This window comes from Piliocolobus tephrosceles, chromosome 6, assembly GCF_002776525.5.
Source record: "Piliocolobus tephrosceles isolate RC106 chromosome 6, ASM277652v3, whole genome shotgun sequence".
Classification (NCBI taxonomy): domain Eukaryota; kingdom Metazoa; phylum Chordata; class Mammalia; order Primates; family Cercopithecidae; genus Piliocolobus; species Piliocolobus tephrosceles.
In genome coordinates this window covers 12,662,229-12,684,061 of record NC_045439.1, presented here as the reverse complement: position 1 = coordinate 12,684,061, position 21,833 = coordinate 12,662,229, and the positions used below count along the sequence as shown (strand labels likewise).

Below are 21,833 nucleotides of genomic sequence, written 5' to 3'. Positions count from 1 at the left end.
GTGTACCATGAGCAAGGCATTGTGCAACGGACTCTGTGGGTGGGTTCAGGGATGACGAGGGCCCACTGTTCACCCTCCAGGGGCCTGCATGTTGGTGGGGTCATCAAAGACCACCAAAGACAATGAGCAATGCTACCCGCCCGCTCGCTGTGGGCTTGGCCTCGGTTTTGAATATTTTGCATCTCTCTGTTGTTGGCAAGTAGTAGGTGTCTAGTAAATGGTTCACAAACGAATCTGGAATAGCCCAAAACTATCATAAAGCAGTGAAACAGAACCATCAAAACAGACAGCTGTCGCCTTCCGTGATAGCAGCGGGGGTCGCTGAATTTTCCAAAAATGGAAAGAATCAACTCTCTGCAGGGCACGAGGTTAGGACTTGCAGTCTGGCTGCTTGGAAAGGAGGCTTGAGGGCTAAGCAGTTTCTCAGCGGGTCTCTGTTGGCTTATGGGGAGGGACAGTTCTCTGTTGTGTGAAACTGTCCCTGCAGTTGCATGACATTTCTCATCCCCGGCCCCTCCCCGGTAAATGCCAGTAGTGCTTACTCCCCAGTCACTGTGGCGACCAAAACCTAGACACCCCCATTTCCAAGTGCATCCTAGGGGGTGTTTCTACCCCTGATTGAGAACCACTGGTGGGATAAAATCAGCTCAAGGTGAGAAAGGGAAGGAGAGCAGAGGAGGGTGGGGGACAGTCCATGCATATGTGCATGTGTGCGTGCCTGTGCATATGTGTGTGTGCACGTGTGCATGCATCTGTGTGCATTTGTGTGTGTGCGCATGTACATGTGCGTGTGTGCATATGCGTGTGCGTGTGTGTGTGTGGGCACATGGGAGGATTCACGTCAACTTGCAAAAAAGGGAGCATGAGGGAGAGGGCTAGAGAGGGAGGGGAGGGAGGGGAGGGAGGGGAGAAAACCCCTGTGGGCAGTAATGAGAAGCCTCCCTGAGTGTTCCAGGACGCTTCGCATTTCCAGCACAGACAGAGCTTAGAATCCCCTCAGCCCAGCCATTCTCCTGGTGGAATGAGAAGGCAAGTGGCAGCTCTGCCCCCGGGAGCCCCACAGACCAGCGAGAGCAACCAGTGGGGAGGAGGCGGCATCCCTGGCAGAGGAGCTTCTAGAAGGACATGGTGTTCACCACCCTGCTCTGGGCCTTGGCAGAGGCCCTGGACTGGACATCACAGTCTGGAAGCTTCCCAGACAGGCTGACCCGAGACACTTGAATCTTTACTGGGCTCCTCCTCCAGAGGTCGAAGGTCAGCACGGATGCCACAGCCAGGTCACAGCCGGTGCTGACAAGCTGCAGGAAGGCCCTTGCTACAGGGCAACAGTCGCTGTCCCCGAGGGCTGCCTGACCATATTTAGACAGAAGCAGACGGAGAGGTAGCATAAATCAAGCCCCACAGCCTGGGCTGCCAGGGGGAACAAAACAAGGCAACGTCTTGGCACAATCTTTGAAACCAGTGGTTGCCACAGTGAGGAACTGAACACAGACACACACATGAGCAGGAAACTCGGCTTCCTTCCCATCTCCGTGAGACTCATCTTCCTACCTCGACTAACTTCAGCTGCTCAAAAACCTTTAGATCTTCCAGAATCACTGCCAGACTCCTCTGCCCATCCACCCTGAGACAGTTCCCACTCCTGTTACCTCCTCCAAGTGGGGCTGTACTCAGGTTCCCCAAATATCTCTCATACCACCCACCTTTGTGAATGCCATTTCTTCTACCTGGAGCACCTCCTCCACCCACCCTTCCACCCCTCCCTACTCTGCTCTTCAGGGTCCTAACTGTTCTCTGAGGCAGAGTTTAGTGTCACCTCCTCCAGGCAGCCATCTCTGATGGCTCAGGGACCATCTACAGCACTTGATGCCCACTGAACTCCCTGCTGGCTGACAGCTTCCTATCCCCTCTCCCCTAGCTGGTGAGCTCCACCAGAGCAGGGAGCAGCTCTCACTCATCCCTCGGCTGCCCCACCCAGCACCTGGTACACACAGGAGGTGCTCAGTGCACACTAGCTGGGTCAATCAATGGCCTTGCTGGCAGATGGCCCCAGAGCCACCAAAGTCTTAGCAAACACTTGTTGGCATCAATTTCTCATCTTCCTTCTCACTATATCTGGCACCTATCACCTCTCTTCCTCTCCATTGCTGCCCCAGTCCAGGCCACCACTTCTATCACCTTGGCAACATCTATAGCTTCCTGACTGGTGTGCTCCCAGCCCTGTTACTACCCCCCACCCCAATCCATTCTCCACCCAAATGCCAATGATTGTCTTAAGAAGCAAATCTGTAAGTGTCATCCCTATGGTCAGAATCTCTTCAACAGTTTTCCATAGCACTTGAAAAAAAAAAATCCACCTCTGGCTGGGCACAGTGGCTCATGCCTATAATCCTAGCACTTTGGGAGGCCGAGGTGGGTGGATCATTTGAAGCCAGGAGTTCGACATCAGTCTGGCCAACATGGTGAAACCAGGTTGACTCAGAAGTACAGTAGGCTGTCTCTACTAAAAATATGAAAAAAAATTAGCTGGGCATGGTGGCATGCACCTGTAATCTCAGCTATTCAGGAGGCTGAGGCACGAGAATTGATTGAACCAAGGAGGCAGAAGTTGCAGTGAGCCGAGATTGCACCACTGCACTCCAGCTTGGGCAACAGAGTGAGACTCTGTCTCAAAAACAAAAACAAAAAACCCACCTCTGTCCTATGTAAGCTATGGTTTATAAAGCCCTGCACGATTTTGGGACTATCCTCCCAGTCTCATTTATACCACTATCCCTTGCGGTCACTGTGCCCAGCTGTGTGACCTTCTCTGGGCTTCTCAAACCCTGATGGTTGTACCACAGGGCCTTTGTATGTGCTGTTCCCTCTGCCTGGAATGCTCTTCCTCGTCTTCGTGGGGCTAATTCCTTCTCCTCCTCCCAATATCAGCCAGCTCAAAGAGAGACGTCCCCGGGCATGCCTTCCCTGTGGAAGGTAGGGCCCTCTCTGTGGTCTCTATTCCTTCCCCATGACCATCCCTATATCCCCAGCTCCCCACGCCCTCCCACAGCATCTGGCCCACAGTCGGTGTTCAACGGATGTTCACTAAGTGAATGAATGATTGAACGGACCTCACGACCACCTGCAGTGATCTCCCGCTGGACATCCAGATTCCATTTCTTGGTTCTTGGTCCATTTCTTGGTAACTATGAAAATTAGAAGATTTTTGGGCTGTGCACTTTTTTAGCAGAAACCAAGAGTGTCTCTTGCCTTCCAGCATATTTCACCTCCTTCTGATTTTCTGTTTCATTTGTCAGCACTGATTTCCTTAGGAGAGTCCTCTCACGGTATTGCTTACAGACTCTGACTGTTGTTCTGTATCCACAGAAACAACCTCTCTCGATGGTCAGAGGGGCCTTGCCCTGGGCCAGGGCCTAGGTGGTAGTGTGGAAACCCAAGAGGCAGCTTGGGGACATGCCAGTCCTGGGACCCTGTGGGATGCAGGTGGGGCTGGCCCAGGCTTCCCAGCCCAATCCAGCACTTCCTGACAGTGACGAAACACTCTCGCCTTCGCACCAAGAAGCCCTGATGTGACAGTGTTCATCTCCCACCCAGCAGATGCATAAACCGTTCCCCTCCCCCCTTTAATTGCACCAGTAGCCAGTCATTTACAGGCAGCCTCATCAAATCCCTGCTGGGATTGGAGCTGTTGCTCGGTGGGCTGGCTGGGAGATGAAATCAGATGGCCTCATCCTGGCTCCAGCACAGCCCCCACCCCCCAATTCCAGGGCCACTCCAGGGAAAAGCGTCCAGCTATCTTCTCTGTGTCCTGTCCTGGTCCTCCGGGACACCACCCATCAGAACCAGGCTGACTCAGAAGTACAGTAGGCTCCCATCCAGAACCCAACCATTCTCACCTCCCCCTGGTGTCACCTGGTCCCAGTGGCTGTCATCTGTCCCCCAAGTCACTGTGGCAGGCTTGTAATTGGTCTCCCTGCTCCTGCCCTGAACCCCACAGTCTCATCTCAGCACAGCAGCCAGAGTGTCCAATGAGGAACGAGTCAGATCGTTCCCGTCCTCAGCCCTACCCTACACAGGCTCCCCACTTCACACCGAGTCAAGAAACACCCTCCGGGATGGGCGCGGTGGCTCACGCCTGTAATCCCAGCACTTTGGGAGGCCGAGGCGGGTGGATCACAAGGTCAGGAGATCGAGACCACGGTGAAACCCCTTCTCTACTAAAAATACAAAAAATTAGCTGGGCGTGGTGGCGGGCGCCTGTAGTCCCAGCTACTCGGGAGGCTGAGGCAGGAGAATGGGGTGAACCCGGGAGGCGGAGCTTGCAGTGAGCCAAGATCGCGCCACTGCACTCCAGCCAGGGGGACAGAGCGAGACTCCATCTCAAAAAAAAAAAAAAAAAAAGAAAAGAAACACCCTCCGTCGGCGTGTAGGCCCGGCTCCATCTGCTTGTCCCATCCTGTCTCCTGTCCCTGCCCCCAACTCCACTCCAGCCACACAGGCCTCTTGCTGCTCCTCGACCCCAGGCCTCAGACCTGGCTGTCCTCTCTGCTGGGACAGTCTCCCCAGGTGCCAGCCTGCACTGGTCCTCACCTCCACCAACCTCCACTCAAATGCCACCCTCTCTTCAGATTGCCACCTGGCCTGTCCCCAGCTTGTTCTGCTGCACTTGCTGCCTCCAGCACACTGAATAGCTTGTGGGGCTAGCATATCCATGGCTTTCTGGTCCCTCTGTCCCCTGCCAGCATATGAACTCAGCATCTATTTTGTTTCATAGTGTATTACAGGCTCCTAAGATACAGAAATGCTCAAGAAATGTTTGACTGAATAAAAGTCTGCCGCCCCAGCACTGCCCCCTGCCTCCCTAGCCTCAGCTCCCAGCATCCTGGGGACTCCACCTCTAAACCCTCCACCAGTGCACATACGTGTGACAGCACTGGGGGTCCCTGGTCATCTCTGGCCACACCCATGCTGCTCCCTGACCTTTGCTCATGCCATTGCCCACCCTGGGAGGCCAGCTCACCCTTCTAAGGCTGAGCTCATCTCTCCCCACCTTCCAGACCTGCAGTGAGCTCCGCCTCCTCCCTGAAGCCTCCCTGGACTATTGAAGCTCATGACACAGATTGCCTTCCATGGCCCCCAGTCGAAGAGGCCATTTGTTTCAGAACTGGCTGCTCCCTCCTCCTTCCTTCCAGTCTACTCTGCAGCTTGCAGGCACCAGGCCTTGAGGAAGGTTGAGGGAGGAGCCGGTAAAGGGGCAGTGGGGGTGGGGGTGGGGTGGATACGTGCCCCAGCTTCTAATCGGTGAGCAGTTCCAGTCCTCAGCTCCTTCTCTTGGCTCACAAGGTCCCAGCACAGTTGTTGGCTCTTCTCCTTCCCTCTGATCCTCTGCTGGCTCGGTCCCCACTGTCTCTTCTCCCACCCCACACTCTCCCCAGTGATCTCTGATGGCTTTGGAGACATAGCACTGGTGCCTCTACCCCACATCCCTGGGGCCAGCCTGGGCCTCTGCCTTCAACTCCAGAGGCACCAGCCAATGCCTCCTCTGCTGTCTCATGGCATCTCCAATGCCTTGTGACAAAACCTGGGACTAGTGATCTCCATGTGTCACACTCTTCCTCCGAGAGAGGCATCCGATCAGACATTGGCACCTAGCGGTTCTCCTCCCTCGTCCCACATCTGGTCGGTCACTGAGTCCTGAAGGTTCTCAAACTCCCACCCTTCTAACCCCAAGCCACTGCCTGACCCAAGCCACCATTCCCTGCTTGGAGACTAAGTCCAGAATCTGCAGGCTGCCAGGCTCGGCCCGTCCTCACCCCTCTGGCTCATCTCTCAGAGGACAGACCAGGCTCTCTGGCCTCCAACCTGCAGGTTCCTCTGTGGAAGCACCGCCCTTCTTCCCTTCCCCAAACCCCCCCTTCAGCTGGAGAATCGTCTCCCATCCCAGCCCAGCCAGCACCTCCTCCAGGACCCCTGCCCTGGTTGGACACCTCTCCTCTCAGCCAACCCCTCCCTGGGGATCGTTTAGCCTGCAATTCCTGCATGTTCTGCCCCCCCTCCCCCAAAGCTGTCCACAAGCATCTCAAACTCCACATGAGAAAAAACAGAACCCTGATCTTCCCCCGTGAACTTTCCCTATGGGTTCACCATGTCTTCTCCACTGCGTCATCCTCACTCTGTGACCACAATGTAGTGCTTGGCACACTCAGTGCTCTATAAATATTTGTTGAATGAATAAATGTTTGTGAGTGATTTACTGCTCTTTAAATATATAATTTAGGTCTCCCCATGATAGGAGAATACTTGCTGAAATGCCGATGCACTTTTCTGAGTAGGACAGAGAGGTGTGGACTCCTAGCTAGAGCCGCAGAGGGGAGAGAGCCATCCAGTGCGAGCAGGTGTCAGGTCACCCATGGCAGTCACAGCGGAAAAAGATGACTGCCTTTAGCAGATGCTGCTGGTGCCTTCTGGCCACATATCTCTGCCCAGGGAAGTGACACTCCCGCGTTTCCTGGACCAGCTCTTAACTGTGCCTGGTGGGAGGCGGTGCATATATGCCCTGGGGTAACTCTCCAGTATGTATGCACCATTTCCCAGAGCTCCTTGGGGAACTGAGCTGGGGTTATTGGTTTGACATAGCACCCTTTACTGGCTACTGTCCCTTTCCCATTGAGTCCCCCCCACACGCCCTACTGGTGTTTTCTGGAATCACCTCTCAAATAGCCACTAGTACTTAAATCCTTGTCTCAGCATCTGTTCCTGGAGAAACCAAAACCAAGACATGGCCCCAAATGCTCCCAGGCAAATGGCAGGCTCTTACAAAATGTAAGCCCCCTCCCTACCTCCTTTCTCTTCCAGAGTTGATCTTTCATCGTTGTCATCCAGCCAGGCATGCATTCATTTACGCAAACACTCAGCACACACTTTCCATGTGTCCAGCGCTGTGTTGCCTCGGAGGACACAGAGGCATAAACAGTCCCTGTCCTCAGGGATCGGATCAGATACTTAATAGGTCAGACCGGTTGCTTTGTCCTGGACACAAATGGGACATCCTAGATGAATTTCATAACAAGATGAGCTAACGAACCTTGGTAGAGTGGCCACCCTGTACTGGACACTATTGTAAACATTGAACATATTATTTTGACCCTGTCATCACCCGAGGAGGGAAAGGAGGTCTACGTGAGGGCAAAGCTTCTTTCTGAAGCCACACAGCTACAGCATGGTACCTGGGTTCCAAATCGCTCAAATTTAGGGAAAGAAAGTGCAGGTGTAACTGCTGAATCAGTACCATGGGAATAAGCTTGCAAATGAAAGTATCCTTGCTTCAAATTAATGTCCCTTAGGCATTTTTCCTCTCCCTCTTAATGATCAGTCACTTTGGGGAAACCAAGTCAACACTGAAGACCTCCAATCCTAGCATACCCAGTTCTCAGGACCCTCACGCTCCATCCCTGCAGTCCCCCAAAGACCAGCTGAAAGTTCTCTTCCCCAGAAATTACGCTTTCTAAGTAATTTATTTTATTTGATGATTTTCTAATTTGCCTTGATCGATAATATATAAAATGAGGGTAGTGACCTAAAACCGAACCCAACATGAAGCTGCTAAGAAAAGGAGAAGCCAAAAGTCCTTTGCACCCAGGGCCACACATTTTTCTCCACCTTTCCAGGTAGCATCCAAAGAGGGAGCCAGGCCACTTGCACAAGGCACAGTGACTCTAGATTTTTTAAAGGTCAGTTTTTCAGAAGATGCTCATCTACTCTTGACACTAAGGCAGTAAACCAATGCCTCCTCATGGTTCAATGAAATGAACATGTCCTCAAAGCACCCTTGCCTGAGACATGGCTCAGGGCATCTATTGTGCTTGGGTAACAGCAGAGGCAAAGAAAACAAGACCCAGATTCCAAAGACCTGGGTCTGGGTCCCAGAGCCTTCCCTTGGTGGGGGCCTTGAGAAAGTCATTTGGCCCTTCTGAGTGTGAGTCACCTCAGGGTCAGATGTGCTGGGAGAGATGGATGATTGGATGACAAGAAGCCAGCCTCTAGCCTCCAGAAGCCAGCATCAGGTGATACCCAAGGAATTACTGGCTCCCCTCAAGGCCAGCATCTCTCCCACCCAAGTGAGTTTGTCACTGCCCGCTACAGACACATCGGTGATTTCAACCACGGGACAGAGCTGGGTGCAGCAATGGCAGGAGCCTCACTCTAGTCATCCCTGCATCTTGCGGCCTCACACGCAGCATGACACAGAGAATTCAATGAACCTTTGATAAACAAATTGCAGACGCTCCTCAGCCCTGAAGGTGAATGAGTCCACTTATATCCCCACACCCAGCAAAGATCCCTTGCAGACATCCACTTTAATATTTTCCCATGAAGAGCAAAACCAAAACAATCAAAACCAGTGACTGGGTTTCATGTCCTCAGTGTGCAAGGCCAAGTCAAGTTTTGCAACTCAAGAAGAAGAAATGAAGAAGGAAAATAAGATACAAACTGATTAACTGATAAGGACCATATCTTCTTTATTTTCATCTCTACCCAGTGCCTGGGACACAGCGGAGAGATTCAATGAAGGAATGAACAAATGAACAAATGAAAGGGCATCAGGTCCTGGAGCCCACTGATGGGCAGAGTGGCCTACAAGACTTGAACCAACCTCATGTCGCCATGACCAGCATCTGCAATAACTGACAAGATCGTCTGGGCAGAGAAAGTTGTGCCAAAGAGAGAGGAAGGCCCTGAAGGGGGTGGGCAGACCAAGAAGGTGATACTGATCAGAAACAGGAAACATCACAACAGCTACATTTATTAAGAACGATGTATGCCAAGCCCTGGGCTAACTAATTAATATGTCTATCTCACTGAATATTCAAAACAACCCAACTGAGTAAGTGGTGGGCTGAGTCCCATTTTACAGATCAGTAAGTTGAGGGTTAGCCATGTTAAGAGGCTTTCCCAAGGTCACAAGGTTCTAACTAGGGGAGTCTCACTATGGACCCTGCTGCTGGAGAGAGAAAGAACAGGGAAAGGGATGAGAAGTTAGAGAATGCCCTGCACTATCAGGTCCCAGAGCCCAGAACCAGGGGGGTGGGGTCCTGGTCAGGAGCAAAGGGTTGGCTGACCCTTCAGCAAACTTGTGCCAAGGTAAATGTCAACTCGCTGTTCCTGCGTCACAGCCCATGCTGCGAATCACAGAACAATGCCATCCTGACGCCAGAGTTCCAGGTGTGCCGGAGCTAGCACTAGAGCCTAAAGGTGGGGACTTTTAGCCAGGATCACACTCCCCATCCTGCAGAATCTCCTGCCATTATGATGCCACACCCTCCCAGGACCTGCCTCACACTAGGCGGTGGGCTGACCCTACACACCCCCCTCCATTCTGCCTGGAAACAGCGAGGAAGGAGCCATCATCCCCACTAGCAGATCAGGAAACTGAGGCTTGGACTGCTGTGCTCACCCGCCTCTGAACACTCAGGTTCATGTGAAACATCCAGAACAGGCAAATCTGTGGAGGCAGGCAGAAGGTCAGTGGTTGCAGGGGATGGTAGGTATGGGTTTCTTTTAGGGGCGATGAACATGATTTGGAATGACATGGTGGTGATGGTTGCAAACATTGTGAATATACTAAAGACCCTTTACATTGTATGTTTTTCTGTTTGTTTGTTTTTTTGAGACAGAGTCTTGCTCTGTCACCCAGGCTGGAGTGCAGTGGCACGATCTTGGCTCACTGCAACCTTCACCTCTCAGGTTCACACCATTCTCCTGCCTCAGCCTCTCCGAGTAGCTGGGACTACAGGCGCCCGCCACTGCGCCTGGATGATTTTTTGTATTTTTAATAGAGACGGGGTTTCACCATGGTCTGGATCTCCTGACCTTGTGATCAGCCCACCTTGGCCTCCCAAAGTGCTGGGATTACAGGCATGAGCCACTGCCCCCGGCCTACATTGTATGTTTTTAAATGGTCAAAATGGTGAATTCTACATTGTATGAATTTTACCTCAACAAAAAAACTTTTTTAAAAAAAAGCACCCAGGAAGCATATGCTAGGCCTAGATGCGGCCTCCTGAAGAGACATGTTTCCTTTTTCCACCTCAGTCTTCAGTCCAGACTCCACATAAGACACGGAATTCCTGGAGGGCAGGATTGAGTTGGGCCTAACCCCTGCAAACATCCTAGTGACAGTGGTGGCAGCAGGTGGCCACGGAGAAGGTGCAGTGTCCTCCCCACCTCTTTGCCTGCAACTCCCCCAGCCTTTTGGGTCTAAGTTCCATCACACCTCACCTGTTCCTATTTTGATACAGGTCACTTTGTGCCACAGGTTTCAGCCAAAAGTCTCAACCTTGATTCACGTGAGCATCACCTGGGGCAGCTTGACACTCCCCTCTAGGGCGGGCCTGGGAATCAGGTATCTTTAAAGCCCCCAGGTGTTGTCAACATGCAGCCAGGGCTCCAGTGTCCAACTAGAGGCAGGGGTCCGAGGGCAGGGTTGTGTTGAATTCACCTTTGTAGTCCCAGAACCTGCCATGGCACAACCTTGGTAAATGTTCAATAAATCAATAAGCAAAGGTTTGTCGAGTAAATTAAAATATATTCAAACTTGCAAGCTTTGATTATTTGCTGGACACAAATACTTTAAACAGAAGACTGAAACAATTCCTTTTACTGCATTGGGAAAGGAAAATTCAGTACTTAAAAAAGATATGATCACTTTTTTTTTTTTTTTTTTTGAGATGGAGTCTCACTCTGTCGTCCAGGCTGGAGTGCAGTGGTGCGATCTTGGCTCACTGTGACCTCCACCTCTGGGGTTCAAGCGATTCTCCTGCCTCAGACTCCCGAGTAGCTGAGATTACAGGTGTGCACCACCACAACCGGCTAAAGATCACTTTTTTAAAAGGCCAGCAATTCTAGAGGCTCTTATGGATCTCAGATTCGTCTGGAGACAGGAGTCATGTTCACATCTGCATTGTGCTTTGTACAGAAGGGAATGCAAGGCAGAGTCAGCCCATTTTATGGATGAGGGAGCTGAGGCCAGTTTGGATAAGAACTTTGCTCAAGCAAGGGTTATATAGTGACAAGAGATCTCACTTACTGTGAGTGGACAACGTTCCAGGGCTGGGCCAGGCCCTCGCATGTGTAATTTGCACAACCCCCTTTGGAGGATGGGAAAACTGAAGTTCAGAGAGGCTGCTTGACCAGCACACATCTGGAAAGAGCGAGAGCCTGGCCTGGCCTCCAGGCCTTTCTGCTTGCAGACCAGGCAAGCGGATCACAGGGCACAAACCCTGATCCAGCAAAAGACGAGCATCCAACACCCAGAGGCCCGAATCAGTGGCAACAGTGAGCTGGGCATGAACACAGCCCTTGAAGCAGTAGACATTCAAAGTGACATGGCCCGTGTTTGATGCCCACAGTCCCTCATCACAGGCTCACACTGCGTCCAACCAAGGGCTAGGGCAGCGGCATTCATGAGGTTTCATAAGGAGCCTGTCGCCTGCAGGGAAGGTGGGTCACGGGAACTGGCTTCGCCTGCTGTGCCTGTCGCTCAGCTCTGTGGACCACAAGGCCTGGACCTCCTCTTTTTGTTAGTCAGAAACTCATCACAACTGTAGTTTGCACCAGCAGCAGGGACTTCATTTTACGGTGATGAAGCCTAGCCTTGGATTCATGCGAATGTCCCAGAGCCAGGGTCCTTCTGCTGGCAGCAGCTAAAACACCCTGGTGGTGGGGGTGGGGGAATTGAGCCACCGCCTTCCCGGCACCACCTGAGTCTGCTTCATCATCCCATTCATGGGATCACAGACGTCAGGAGGACAAGGAGATGGAGCTCCGAGTGACATCTGGTGGCTTCTTCCACAGTCATTCCTCAAAACCTAGCAGCATTCTTGCTTCCGCTGTCCCCCTACGATCACAGCCATCACTGAGTGAGTCCCTGCTGCAGAATGATCTTAACTCAGACCAGGGTGTAACACCTCCTCCTGCCTCCACCCTGGGTCCAGCCCACCACCACCATCTCTCCCTACACCATCACTTGCCTGGCCCATGCCAACAGCCTCCTCACTGGGCTCCCAGCCCCCACTCTTCCCCTTCCTTCCATTCTCCGGAGTCAGTCTCTGTAAAGTGCACGTGAGGGCATGCCACACCCCCTACTCAAAATCTGCTGGCTTCTGGCTGCACTTCAGCTAAAATCCAAACTCCTTCTCTAGCCTCCACAGCCCTGTGCAGTCCGGGGACTGCCTCCCTGTGGACTCACCTCCCGCAGTCTTCCCTTGTAGCAGGCAGCAGCCATGCTGGCCCTTCACACACCCCGAGTGCTTCTCCACACAAGGACCTTGCATATGCTGTTCCCTCTGATGAGAAAGCTCTTCCCCCAGATGTTCCTCCAGCCACTCCCTTTCGGTCAGCTCTCAGCTTAAATGCCATCTCCGGTCCACATCACTCAGGCAGCCACTCAGTTACCCCTATCAAATTGTATGATTTTCTCTATGTCTGTAGCACGTTATCTTCCATTTTTCCTGTAATAGTTTTGGTTTGTTTATTTCCTATACCACCATCCCATGCCCCCTCCAGTGCACACACACAGAGCAATCAACCTACCAGCTCTGTGACTGCAGGGCCCTTCTGTTCTGTCCACCACTATATTCCCAGCACCTAGTACCTAGTGCCTGGCATATACCAGATATTCAACAATATCTGTAAGATAAGTGAACTAGCAGCTACCGAGGACTCACGATGTGCCAGGCATGTGCTAAAGATCTGGGGCCATCACTGAGGACCCAGTAGACACTGGACAATTGTGTATGTCTAACAAAGGATCAAGCATTGGTCAAGTCATTAGTTACATATTCAAAGGTGGAAAAACTGCTACAAAGGAAAACGAAAAATTCAAAGAGTGTGTGCATGTATGTGTGTGTGTGCATGTGGATGCAGGGCGGTATGGTTTCCAAATGTAAGCAATTTCTCTGACACTCCTCCATCGGGTGGTGTCTAATTCCCCATTGTTTGAATATGAGGCAGCCCTGGTTGCTTGATTCTAAAAAACAGAATGCAGTGGAAGTGATGCTGGGTGACTTCCTCAACTGCATCATCAAAAGGGATACAGCTCCCATCAGCCTCTCAACCTTCAAATTTAGCCACCATGTTGTAAGGAAGCCCAGTTCACAAGGCGGCATCACATGGAAGTGTTGGAGTGAACAGCTCCAGCTGAGGACCCAATCTACAGCCAGCATCCACCACCAGACATGGGAGAGGAAGCCTTCATGGTGGCCCCAGACCTGACTGACAGACTACAGTTGCATGAAAGACCCCAAGCAGGGATCTCCAGGTGGAGCCAGTCAACTCCTGCAGCAGCAAGAGAAAGAAAATACGTTGGTGGTGTAGCTTTTGGAATAGTTCGTTCTGCAGCTGTAAATGACCAGAACAGGGACTGGTGTGACATTTGTGGAAGTCAAGGAAGGTCTTCCTGAAGAAAGAAAGGGAATCTGAGCTGATATCAGCATGAGTTAAGGTTCTACTTCGAGGGGGAGGCTGGTGGACAGAAGGACTATATATGCAAAGGCTCCAAGACAGGAAGGAGTGAGGCCCAGGGAAGGAAAGGAAACGGGGGTCCCTGAAGCTGCCTCTCAGCAGTGGAGGGAAGATTTAGGCAGGGGCCACAGCAGGAAGTAATCAGATAGTCTTGAAATACCTCCCTTCCTCTCCAGCTGGGCAGCCTAGAATAAGTAACTCACCCTCTCTGAACCTCTCAGCTCCTCATAAAAATTGGCAATAATACGACCGATTACAAAGAAGGGTTTGAGGATTAAATGAGATGAGGCGAGCAGAGCTTCTCTCCAACAGTATCGGGAACTAAGTATTGGTTTCTTTCTAGTGTCCTGGGTGAGAAAAAGGAAGCATCTTAGAACTTCCACAGTCCCATTTGTCTCTTTCTCTGTTGAAACTTGGCCTCTGGCACACAGGAGAAGAACCAGGTGACCCTATTCCTGGCCCCACCAATGTTGTGTGACCTTGGAGGGGTCACTACACCTCCTTCCAATTTTTCCAAGAACAAAATTAATGCCCCAATAAAATCTCTATCAGTGCTTTGAACTCCTTCAAGACAGGCACTATGGAAATGCAGGCTCACGCCTCTGTTCTGCCACAGCTATTTTTGGCCCCATCAGCCTTGGAAGCAGGTCTCACGGAGGGGGTGTATGTGTTTTGCTTGAGGGCTGGTACACATCTCCTTCCATGGCCTCCAACATCTGAGTCACAGGCGGGGATGGGCGGGCCACGGCTGACATTTACAAAGCAAGCCCAGGTCCTGGGCTCTGGCGGCTGCTGAAGGCTTTTTGTTCAGGCCGCAAGCAGGCCTCTGGCTCTGCCAGGGTTCATGCCCACCCGTGCCTTCCAGAAATACCTTCACCAGAGGCACTCCAGTTGACACTGAGGATCACATGCCTGGCAAGGGCTGCCCGGAAGAGACACAGGTGGGACTCTCTGAAAACCTTTTCTTTCCTGTTGAAGATCCAGGGGAGTCTACACCTCCTTTGAGAGCCCATCTCATCCTCAGAGTTACAAATCTGATGCTCCCATCTCAGCAGAGAGATGCTGGAACCCTGCAGAAGCAACTCCCAATCTGAAGGTTAGTGACCTGTTCTCATTTCTACTGCTTGCATTAGAATTATTTATGAGCTGCCATTTATCATGTGTTAACTAGGTGCCAGGCTCTGTGCTGTGTTAGTTTTAGGGCATCAAATCCCTCCAACCACCCATGTGCAGCAGGTGGGGTTGTTAACTCCATTCCACACATTTGGAAATTGGGGCTCCAAGCAGTTAAGGATTCCTTGCCCAAATCACTTAGCTAATGAACAAGGGTTGGACCCCAGGTCTAGAGGGAGGAAGCCAGGTTCTGAGCCACCGCTCTATGACACCACCTTTTGAGCACAAAGTGTCTGCCCAGGACGGCCTGGGTAATTTCTAACCTTCATGACAATGCCTCTGCAGGTAGGAATCATATGAGAAAACTAAGGCTCAGAGACGATGTGACATGGCCAGGGTCTGAGTTAGCAGTGAAAGGCCTGGGGCTGGCCCCAGAGCCCCTTGCTGGGACTGTGATTCTCTAGGGCACAGTTTCTCAAAGTGTGCTCCTATGACCAACAGCGTCAGCATCATCTGAGAATGGAATTGAAATGGACGTCCTCGCGCCCCACCCCAGACCTCCCAAGTCAGGAGTTCTGGGGATGAGCTCCAGTGATCTGTGACTAAACGAGCTCTCCAGGTGCTTCTGATACAAGCTCAAGCTGGAGACCCCTGGCCGAGTGCCCAGACTCAAAGTGAGGGTTGTGGGCAGAGCCTGAAAAACCCAAGGGCAGAAAGTGGAGATGCTGCTCAAGAACCTTCCACTTCACTAGATCCCTTTCCATGCTCTTTCTCCAAGGCAGGCGGGGCACAGGGTAGCGCTGCTGGGAGTGGGGCACACAGCTGGGCCCGCACAGAGGAATACGAAGCCACACTGCCCACTCCAGAAATGAAGTAGGGGAGGGAAGTCAGGACTCCCAAAAGATTCATGGTGGCCGGGCACAGTGGCTCACGCCTGTAATCCCAGCACTTCAGGAGGCCAAGGCGGGCGGATCACCTGAGGTCAGGAGTTTGAGAACAGCCTGACCAACATGGTGAAATCCTGTCTCTACTAAAAATACAAAAATTGGCCAGGCATGGTGGCTCACATCTGTAATCCCAGCGACTAGGGAGGCTGAGGCAAGAGAATCACTTGAACCTGGGAGGCAGAGGTTGCAGTGAGCTGAGATTGTGCCACTGCACTCCAGCCTGGGTGACAGAGAGACTCCTTTTCAAAAAAAGAAAAAAAAAATTCGTGGCAAATTAGAACAAAACAGACACCCCCAAAATAAACATAACAAAAAACAACTCGAAAAGCCACTGTTGCCTTTGCCAGCAGAAGGGTGGCCCAGCAGTAGGGTGACCCGCTGTTCCAGTTTATCCAGGACTGAGGGGTTTCCTGGAGCACAGGACCTTTGGGGCTAAAACCTACAGAGGCCTGGGCCAGCCAGGACAAGCGGGTTGCCCCGAGGGGCAGGGCAGCAGCAAGTGCTGTCTGGATGAAGAGCAAGGCCTGCCTGGCCAAGTGAAGGATGCCCTGCAAATGTTCCTGGTCATTACTTCTAGGGGGGACTTCACAGGCCTGCATGAATAGGTGTTTCTCTCTCCCCTCTTTCTCCCTTTGTCCCAGACACACACACCAAAGCTCAACACATTTGTGGATCAATATCACTTCAGCAGGGAGCTTCCTGCCTGATACTTGGGCTGCTAATTCTGGGCCTCTGCTTTGGCCACTCCTTCTTCTTCATGGCCTGTCCAGCCTCCCTCTGCTACCACCTGGGAATTCTACCTGGGAATTCTCTCATGTCTTCCTAAATCTGCCCTCCCTGCCCCTTTTGGAATTATGTATCCCCTTCCCAACAGCACCTCTTTATCCCCCAGATCTGGCTGGCACTCACAGGCTGCTCTTCATCAGAATGCATCCACAGGATGTTTACAGCAATGGATACCTGTCTAGTTTTCAAAAGTACTTCTCACTTTCAGGAACCTTCAGGGCAACCCCATGCGGTGGGTGTAGCCTATGAACCTATTTTACAAAGGAAGAAACTGAGGCTTTGGTTAACCAGCTCTCTTAAAATCATGAGGAGGAAAGAGCAGGGCTAGCATGTCGACATAGGCTCAAGAAAGGCTCGTGGAATCGGCCTCTTATGCCAAGCCCTTGGTCTTTCATGACCTGGGCCCTGCTGATGTGGACAAGTCCCTGTGTGACTCTGTAACCCTCAGGGTGCCCAGCCCAGGGTTGGACATAGAACAGGTGCCTGGCAAATGCTCGCCAGATAAATGAGAGGCCCTTGTGAGTGGCAAGAATGCAAAGGACATCAGAGGAGCAAATGGGACAAGGACTGGCGCATGCCTTGAGCCAGTGAATCCAGAGAGATGGCAGGAAGGGACACTCCTGTGAACACCTTCTGCAAATGACAGTCCACTGGACCATGAACTCCACGAGGGCAGGAGCTGTCTGCTGCCCACTGCATGCCCCACACTTGGAGCTCAGTGCACACCTGTTGAGTGACAGCTGAGGCTCTACAGCATTGAAGCCCTGTGCCCTCTGGGAGACACGAATTCCTTCAGGGTTATATAGCAGGCACTTGTTTCTTGCTGTTGTTGTTGTTCGTTTGTTTTTTTGTTTTGGTTTTTGTTTTGAGGCGGAGTTATGTTCTTATTGCCCAGGTTGGAGTGCAATGGCGCGATCTCGGCTCACTGCAACCTCTACCTCCCTATTTTATGATTTTGGCAGAAGTTGTAGATGTGGCCGTAGCTCTGACATTTATTGGGCACTACTTGTATGCAGGGCTCTGGGCTGAGCTCAAGGACCAAGAGAATGAATAAATCACGTTCTCCACCACTGGTCTAATCCACCTTACATGCCTGAGGCACTCCATGGCTATGGTAGACATCCCCTGCCCTCCTGGCCTGGTAGCCATGTTCTTATTTTTGGGTTATAGCTCTTCTATTCGGATTTTCCTTTGGGAAACCACCTTTCCCTGAGCCTCTATCCACACATCCCAACTCCAGGGGTGGTCACATGGCCTGGTCCTGACCAACCAGCATATTCTATCCCATAAGCCACCATGATTGGTCCACCAGTGGGCACATGACCCAAGCTAGTCCGGTGAAAGTCAGCCTCAGGGCTTCCCTTGGACTATTGGGAAACAGAAGGTCTCTTCCTAGGGAGATTACTGACTGTAAGGATGATGGAATGCTGGAGCCTGGAGCTACAGGAACTGAGCCAGCCTGAGAGAAAAGGCAACCCAGGAGAAATCAGGAGAGAGCGATAGAGACAGAGACAGAAATCCAATACCATCATCATTTGAGACCATGGATTCAGCAGACCTGCTGACTGGATATCCTGATACATGAGCCCACAAGCTAACATCTTTCTCCCTAGTTTTTGTATTGCTTAAACCGCTTCAAGATGTGTTTTTGCTACTTGAAACTGAAAAAGTCCTGCCATACAGAGCTCTCCTCTCCCAAGAAGCACCTTCAGTCCCAAAATTCAACATGAGTTCTCTCCTCTCTACCCAACCAAGCACTCTCCTCTAGCCTCCTCCTATCTCCGTAGCCCCCAGCCTGGTTTCAGGCCCTCTTTGATGGTCTGGGGTCTGAATGATCTCAAGAGACCCCCACCTGACTCCAGTCTGCCAGCTCAACCCCAATCCACTCCAATCCAACCCACATTGTCAAAACAGCTGATGTTTTGAAACAGACAATATAGGCTCATGTCACTTCCCCACTTAACACCTTTGTAGGCTCATCACTGCCCAGAGCAGTTTCCTAAACCTTTGGGTCCATGTCCTTGCAGTTATGGAGCTGATTTTAGATGGTACATAGACCCAGCACTCAAACACATTGAGACCTGTAATAAGAAACTTGAGCTCCTTTTGATTCTCTTACAAACTTTCCAATTACTTTATAGAGAAGATCTCAGCACTGTGCTACTATGACTTTGACATCTCTCTACCACTTACTTCTCTCCCTTTTTTTAACAAATAGAGAGGAAGCCTCAAGCTCAGAATCTTCCAGAGAAGGCTGGAATTTTAAAACCTTGGTTTGCTTCCATTGCATTTATTATTATGGTCACCTTCCGTTTATGCAAGTGGTACTGGTTTCTCATTTACAGTAGTTTTGTAAAGATAAAGAAATTAATTTGTATACACACAAAAGTGAGTTTATTTAAAGAAAAAATAAAGCAAATAAGAGATGGTACTTGGATATGCATGAATGTAGGTCATTATTTGGCAAACAATGACCTATAGGATGAAATGCGATCTGCTCAGCCAGGCACACAGGCCCTTCTAGGTCCTCCTCCTTGGCCACCCTTTCAAGCCACTGAAGGGCTTGTGACTCTCAAGAGGAGTCTCACAGAGCCACACTTCCAAGCCTTAGTCCACCTCTTCCTTCTGCTTGGATGCCCTTTTTCCCCAACCTGCTTAGCAACCTGGAACAATCCCATTCATTCATTCATTTTTCTTTTTTTTTTTTTTTTTTTTGAGACGGAGTCTCACTCTGTGGCCCAGGCTAGAGTGCAGTGGCGCAATCTCAGCTCACAGTAACCTCCGCCTCCCGAGTTCAAGTGATTCTCCTGCCTTAGCCTCTGGAGTAGCGGGGATTACAGGTGCCCGCCACCACGCCCGGCTAATTTTTGTATTTTTAGTGGAGACAGGGTTTTACCATGTTGCCCAGGCTGGTCTCGATCTCCTGACCTCGTGATCCACCCACCTTGGCCTCCCAAAGTGCTGGAATTACAGGCATGAGCCACCGTGTCCGGCCAATCCCATTTATTCTTAAAGACCCCTGTTACTATTTACTGGGGCTACTGTTTTGCTTAACTATTCAGGTATTTCCAGTGCACCCGGCAAACCATTTCTGTGTTCTCTCAGGCCACTCTTTGTGGGTTGCTGACAGGATGGCCTTCCCTTGGAGGGCTGAGATTCCAGAAGGCCAGGACAGTCCTTCTCCTCTGTCTGACACAGATGCTCAGTGAGCACAAGATGACCTGAAGGGACCCGAGCTGGGGGATGTGGATCATCAAATACAAACCACTGGGAGCTACGTGCCGTGGGGCCCAAAATGTGGGAGACTGAGGAATTCTAAAGGAAGGGAAAGGAGTGATCTCCAAGGGTAGGTGCAGGCCCAGGGATTCTTTCAGGAGAGAGGAGGCCAGTGAGCATCCCGGGATAGAAGGATGCGGCAGAGGCCCGGAGCAGAGGGCCTGGCAGGCCTAGGTTCTCAACTGTAACTTGCATTTGAATCACTTCAGTACTTGTTATTGTGAGACTTCCCAAGTCTCACCCCAAAAACTCTGGCTCAGTGGGTTTGAAGTGGGCCCATGAAGATGCATTTTAAAACAAATGCTTTGGGTTATGCTGAAGCAGGTCATTTGAAGGCCAGGCTTTGAGAAGCAATGGGCCACAGGGTGTCAGGGAAGGATGGAGATATATAAAGGCCTCACAGTCAAAATGCAGGAATTCACACAAATTGCAAAGATCCTCCAGAACATTGCATCACTGACTGGGGACCAAGAGGCTGGAAACACAGCCTACCAGATAACAAGCTTTGTGCCAAGGTTATCGAAAATACATCCCAAATAATTCCATGGAGACGTGTTTAATGAGGTAGATATGGACATGATCACAGGCATCCTATAGGTGGGAACTTGAAGGAACCATGTGAAATACAGAACCTCCTTTGGAGAGACCTTATCAAGTAGCAATTGTAAACAGGGAACTTTACCATGTAGAGGTCAGGGCTGAGGCCATTTCTGGCTAAAGAAACGCTCCTTTGTTTGAATGACGGCGCAATCAAATTGTTCAGAGATGAAATTGTCCAAGGCAAACAAGTCACAGAGAGGTTTTAGCAGAATTCGGTGCACATAGCTGAAAGGCATCTTGTAACTTTGCTCCCAGAGCATTGACTTTGGTTCTACCCTAACTGCCTCCTTAAATGTAAATTATAATAGAGAAATAGAACTGTGTGTTGGGGGAGGGGGGCTATTTAAGACCAGTCTCCAGCAGCTGCCCCCTTTAAAGATCTGGCCTTCGGAACAATCCAGGCCAAGTCACTCATCAAATGGAGATTGACTTTTATCTGATTAACTGATGGAGAAACATCCTTCTCCATCTTGCAGGAGCGTGCTGTGGGAAAGGCATTTTGCAGACTGCAGGGGAAAGTTGGGCCTTGGCTTCCCTCCTGCTTGGACAGTGGAAAATTACCAAGAAGGCAGGGCTGCCCTCGGCCATGCTCACTGGATCTTCATGGGCCCAGGAAAACACAAAAAGAAACCTGAAAATGGAGTGAGCCATTACCTACCTGGGGCGGAGAGAAGTCTGGGAGGCGGTGGGGGCGGGGGCGGTGGGGGCAGTGGGGGAGGAGGCCGGCACTGGCAGACGTGTCGGCAGCTGTCAGTCACTTTGGAGCAGGACTTCTGGGGCTCACCGTGCGTCACCTGTAAACATGGGCACACGTACCCAACAGAGGGAGAAGACCATAAGGCAACTGGAAGCTGAAACGAGCCCCAGGCCACCCTGTCCCCTGCCAGGCTGGGACTTGGGATTCCTCTCCAAGACCAAGGCAGGAAGAATCGAAGTCAGATTGGTTCAAAGGGGACAATGTTGTTGGCGGCTGGCCTGGCTGGTTGGAGACTAAAGTTTTCTTCCTAGCTTTGCCAGAGACCCTGGGCAAGTGACCTGGATATGAATGAGAAGTCGACAAGAATTTGAAGGTTAACTGGTAGAATTTCCCCATTGTACAAATGGGTAAACTGAGGCCCAGGCAGAAGCAGCTGCCTGAGGGCCTCACACTTGGAGAGTGATACCCTTTATTTCCTCTGTAATCTAAGCCCAGCCGCTTCTCCTGTCTTCTTTGCTACGGCCCAAGGCCAAACCCTTGCCCTCTCTCCAGCCCTCACTCCTCATGGCCTTTTTGTGTCTACTCTGGGGCAAGGCCCCCCCTCTCTTGGGGAGAAACCTCATCCAGTGAGGCCTCTGCTCCTGTGTCCCCACGTGACCGAAGGGAGCAGAACAACCTGCCTGATGCTCTCTACTCGGTGTCCTGGTGGTCTTGTGGGAAGGGCACCACCTCCATCCCCCCAGCAAGCCCCAGATGCCATCCCATCCCTCGTGGGATCATGTGGCCTGCAAGGTCTGCAAGGGGCAATCCCTGACAACCTCTTTGGCCCTGCCTCATCCCATGCTCTCTCCCCGCCATGCTCTCTCCCCGCCATGCTCTCTCCCCGCCATGCT

At 51.4% G+C, this 21,833-nt stretch overlaps 1 protein-coding gene across 1 annotated transcript in view; it reads right to left on the bottom strand.

Annotated features, from left to right (window-relative positions):
- Positions 1-21,833, bottom strand: part of PRIMA1 (proline rich membrane anchor 1) — a 72,221-nt gene that overhangs the window by 42,266 nt on the left and 8,122 nt on the right. Inside the window, exon 3 of the mRNA XM_023205326.2 lies at positions 20,902-21,037. Within this exon, the coding sequence (XP_023061094.1) occupies positions 20,902-21,037 (136 nt within the window). The remainder of the gene's footprint in view (positions 1-20,901; positions 21,038-21,833) is intronic.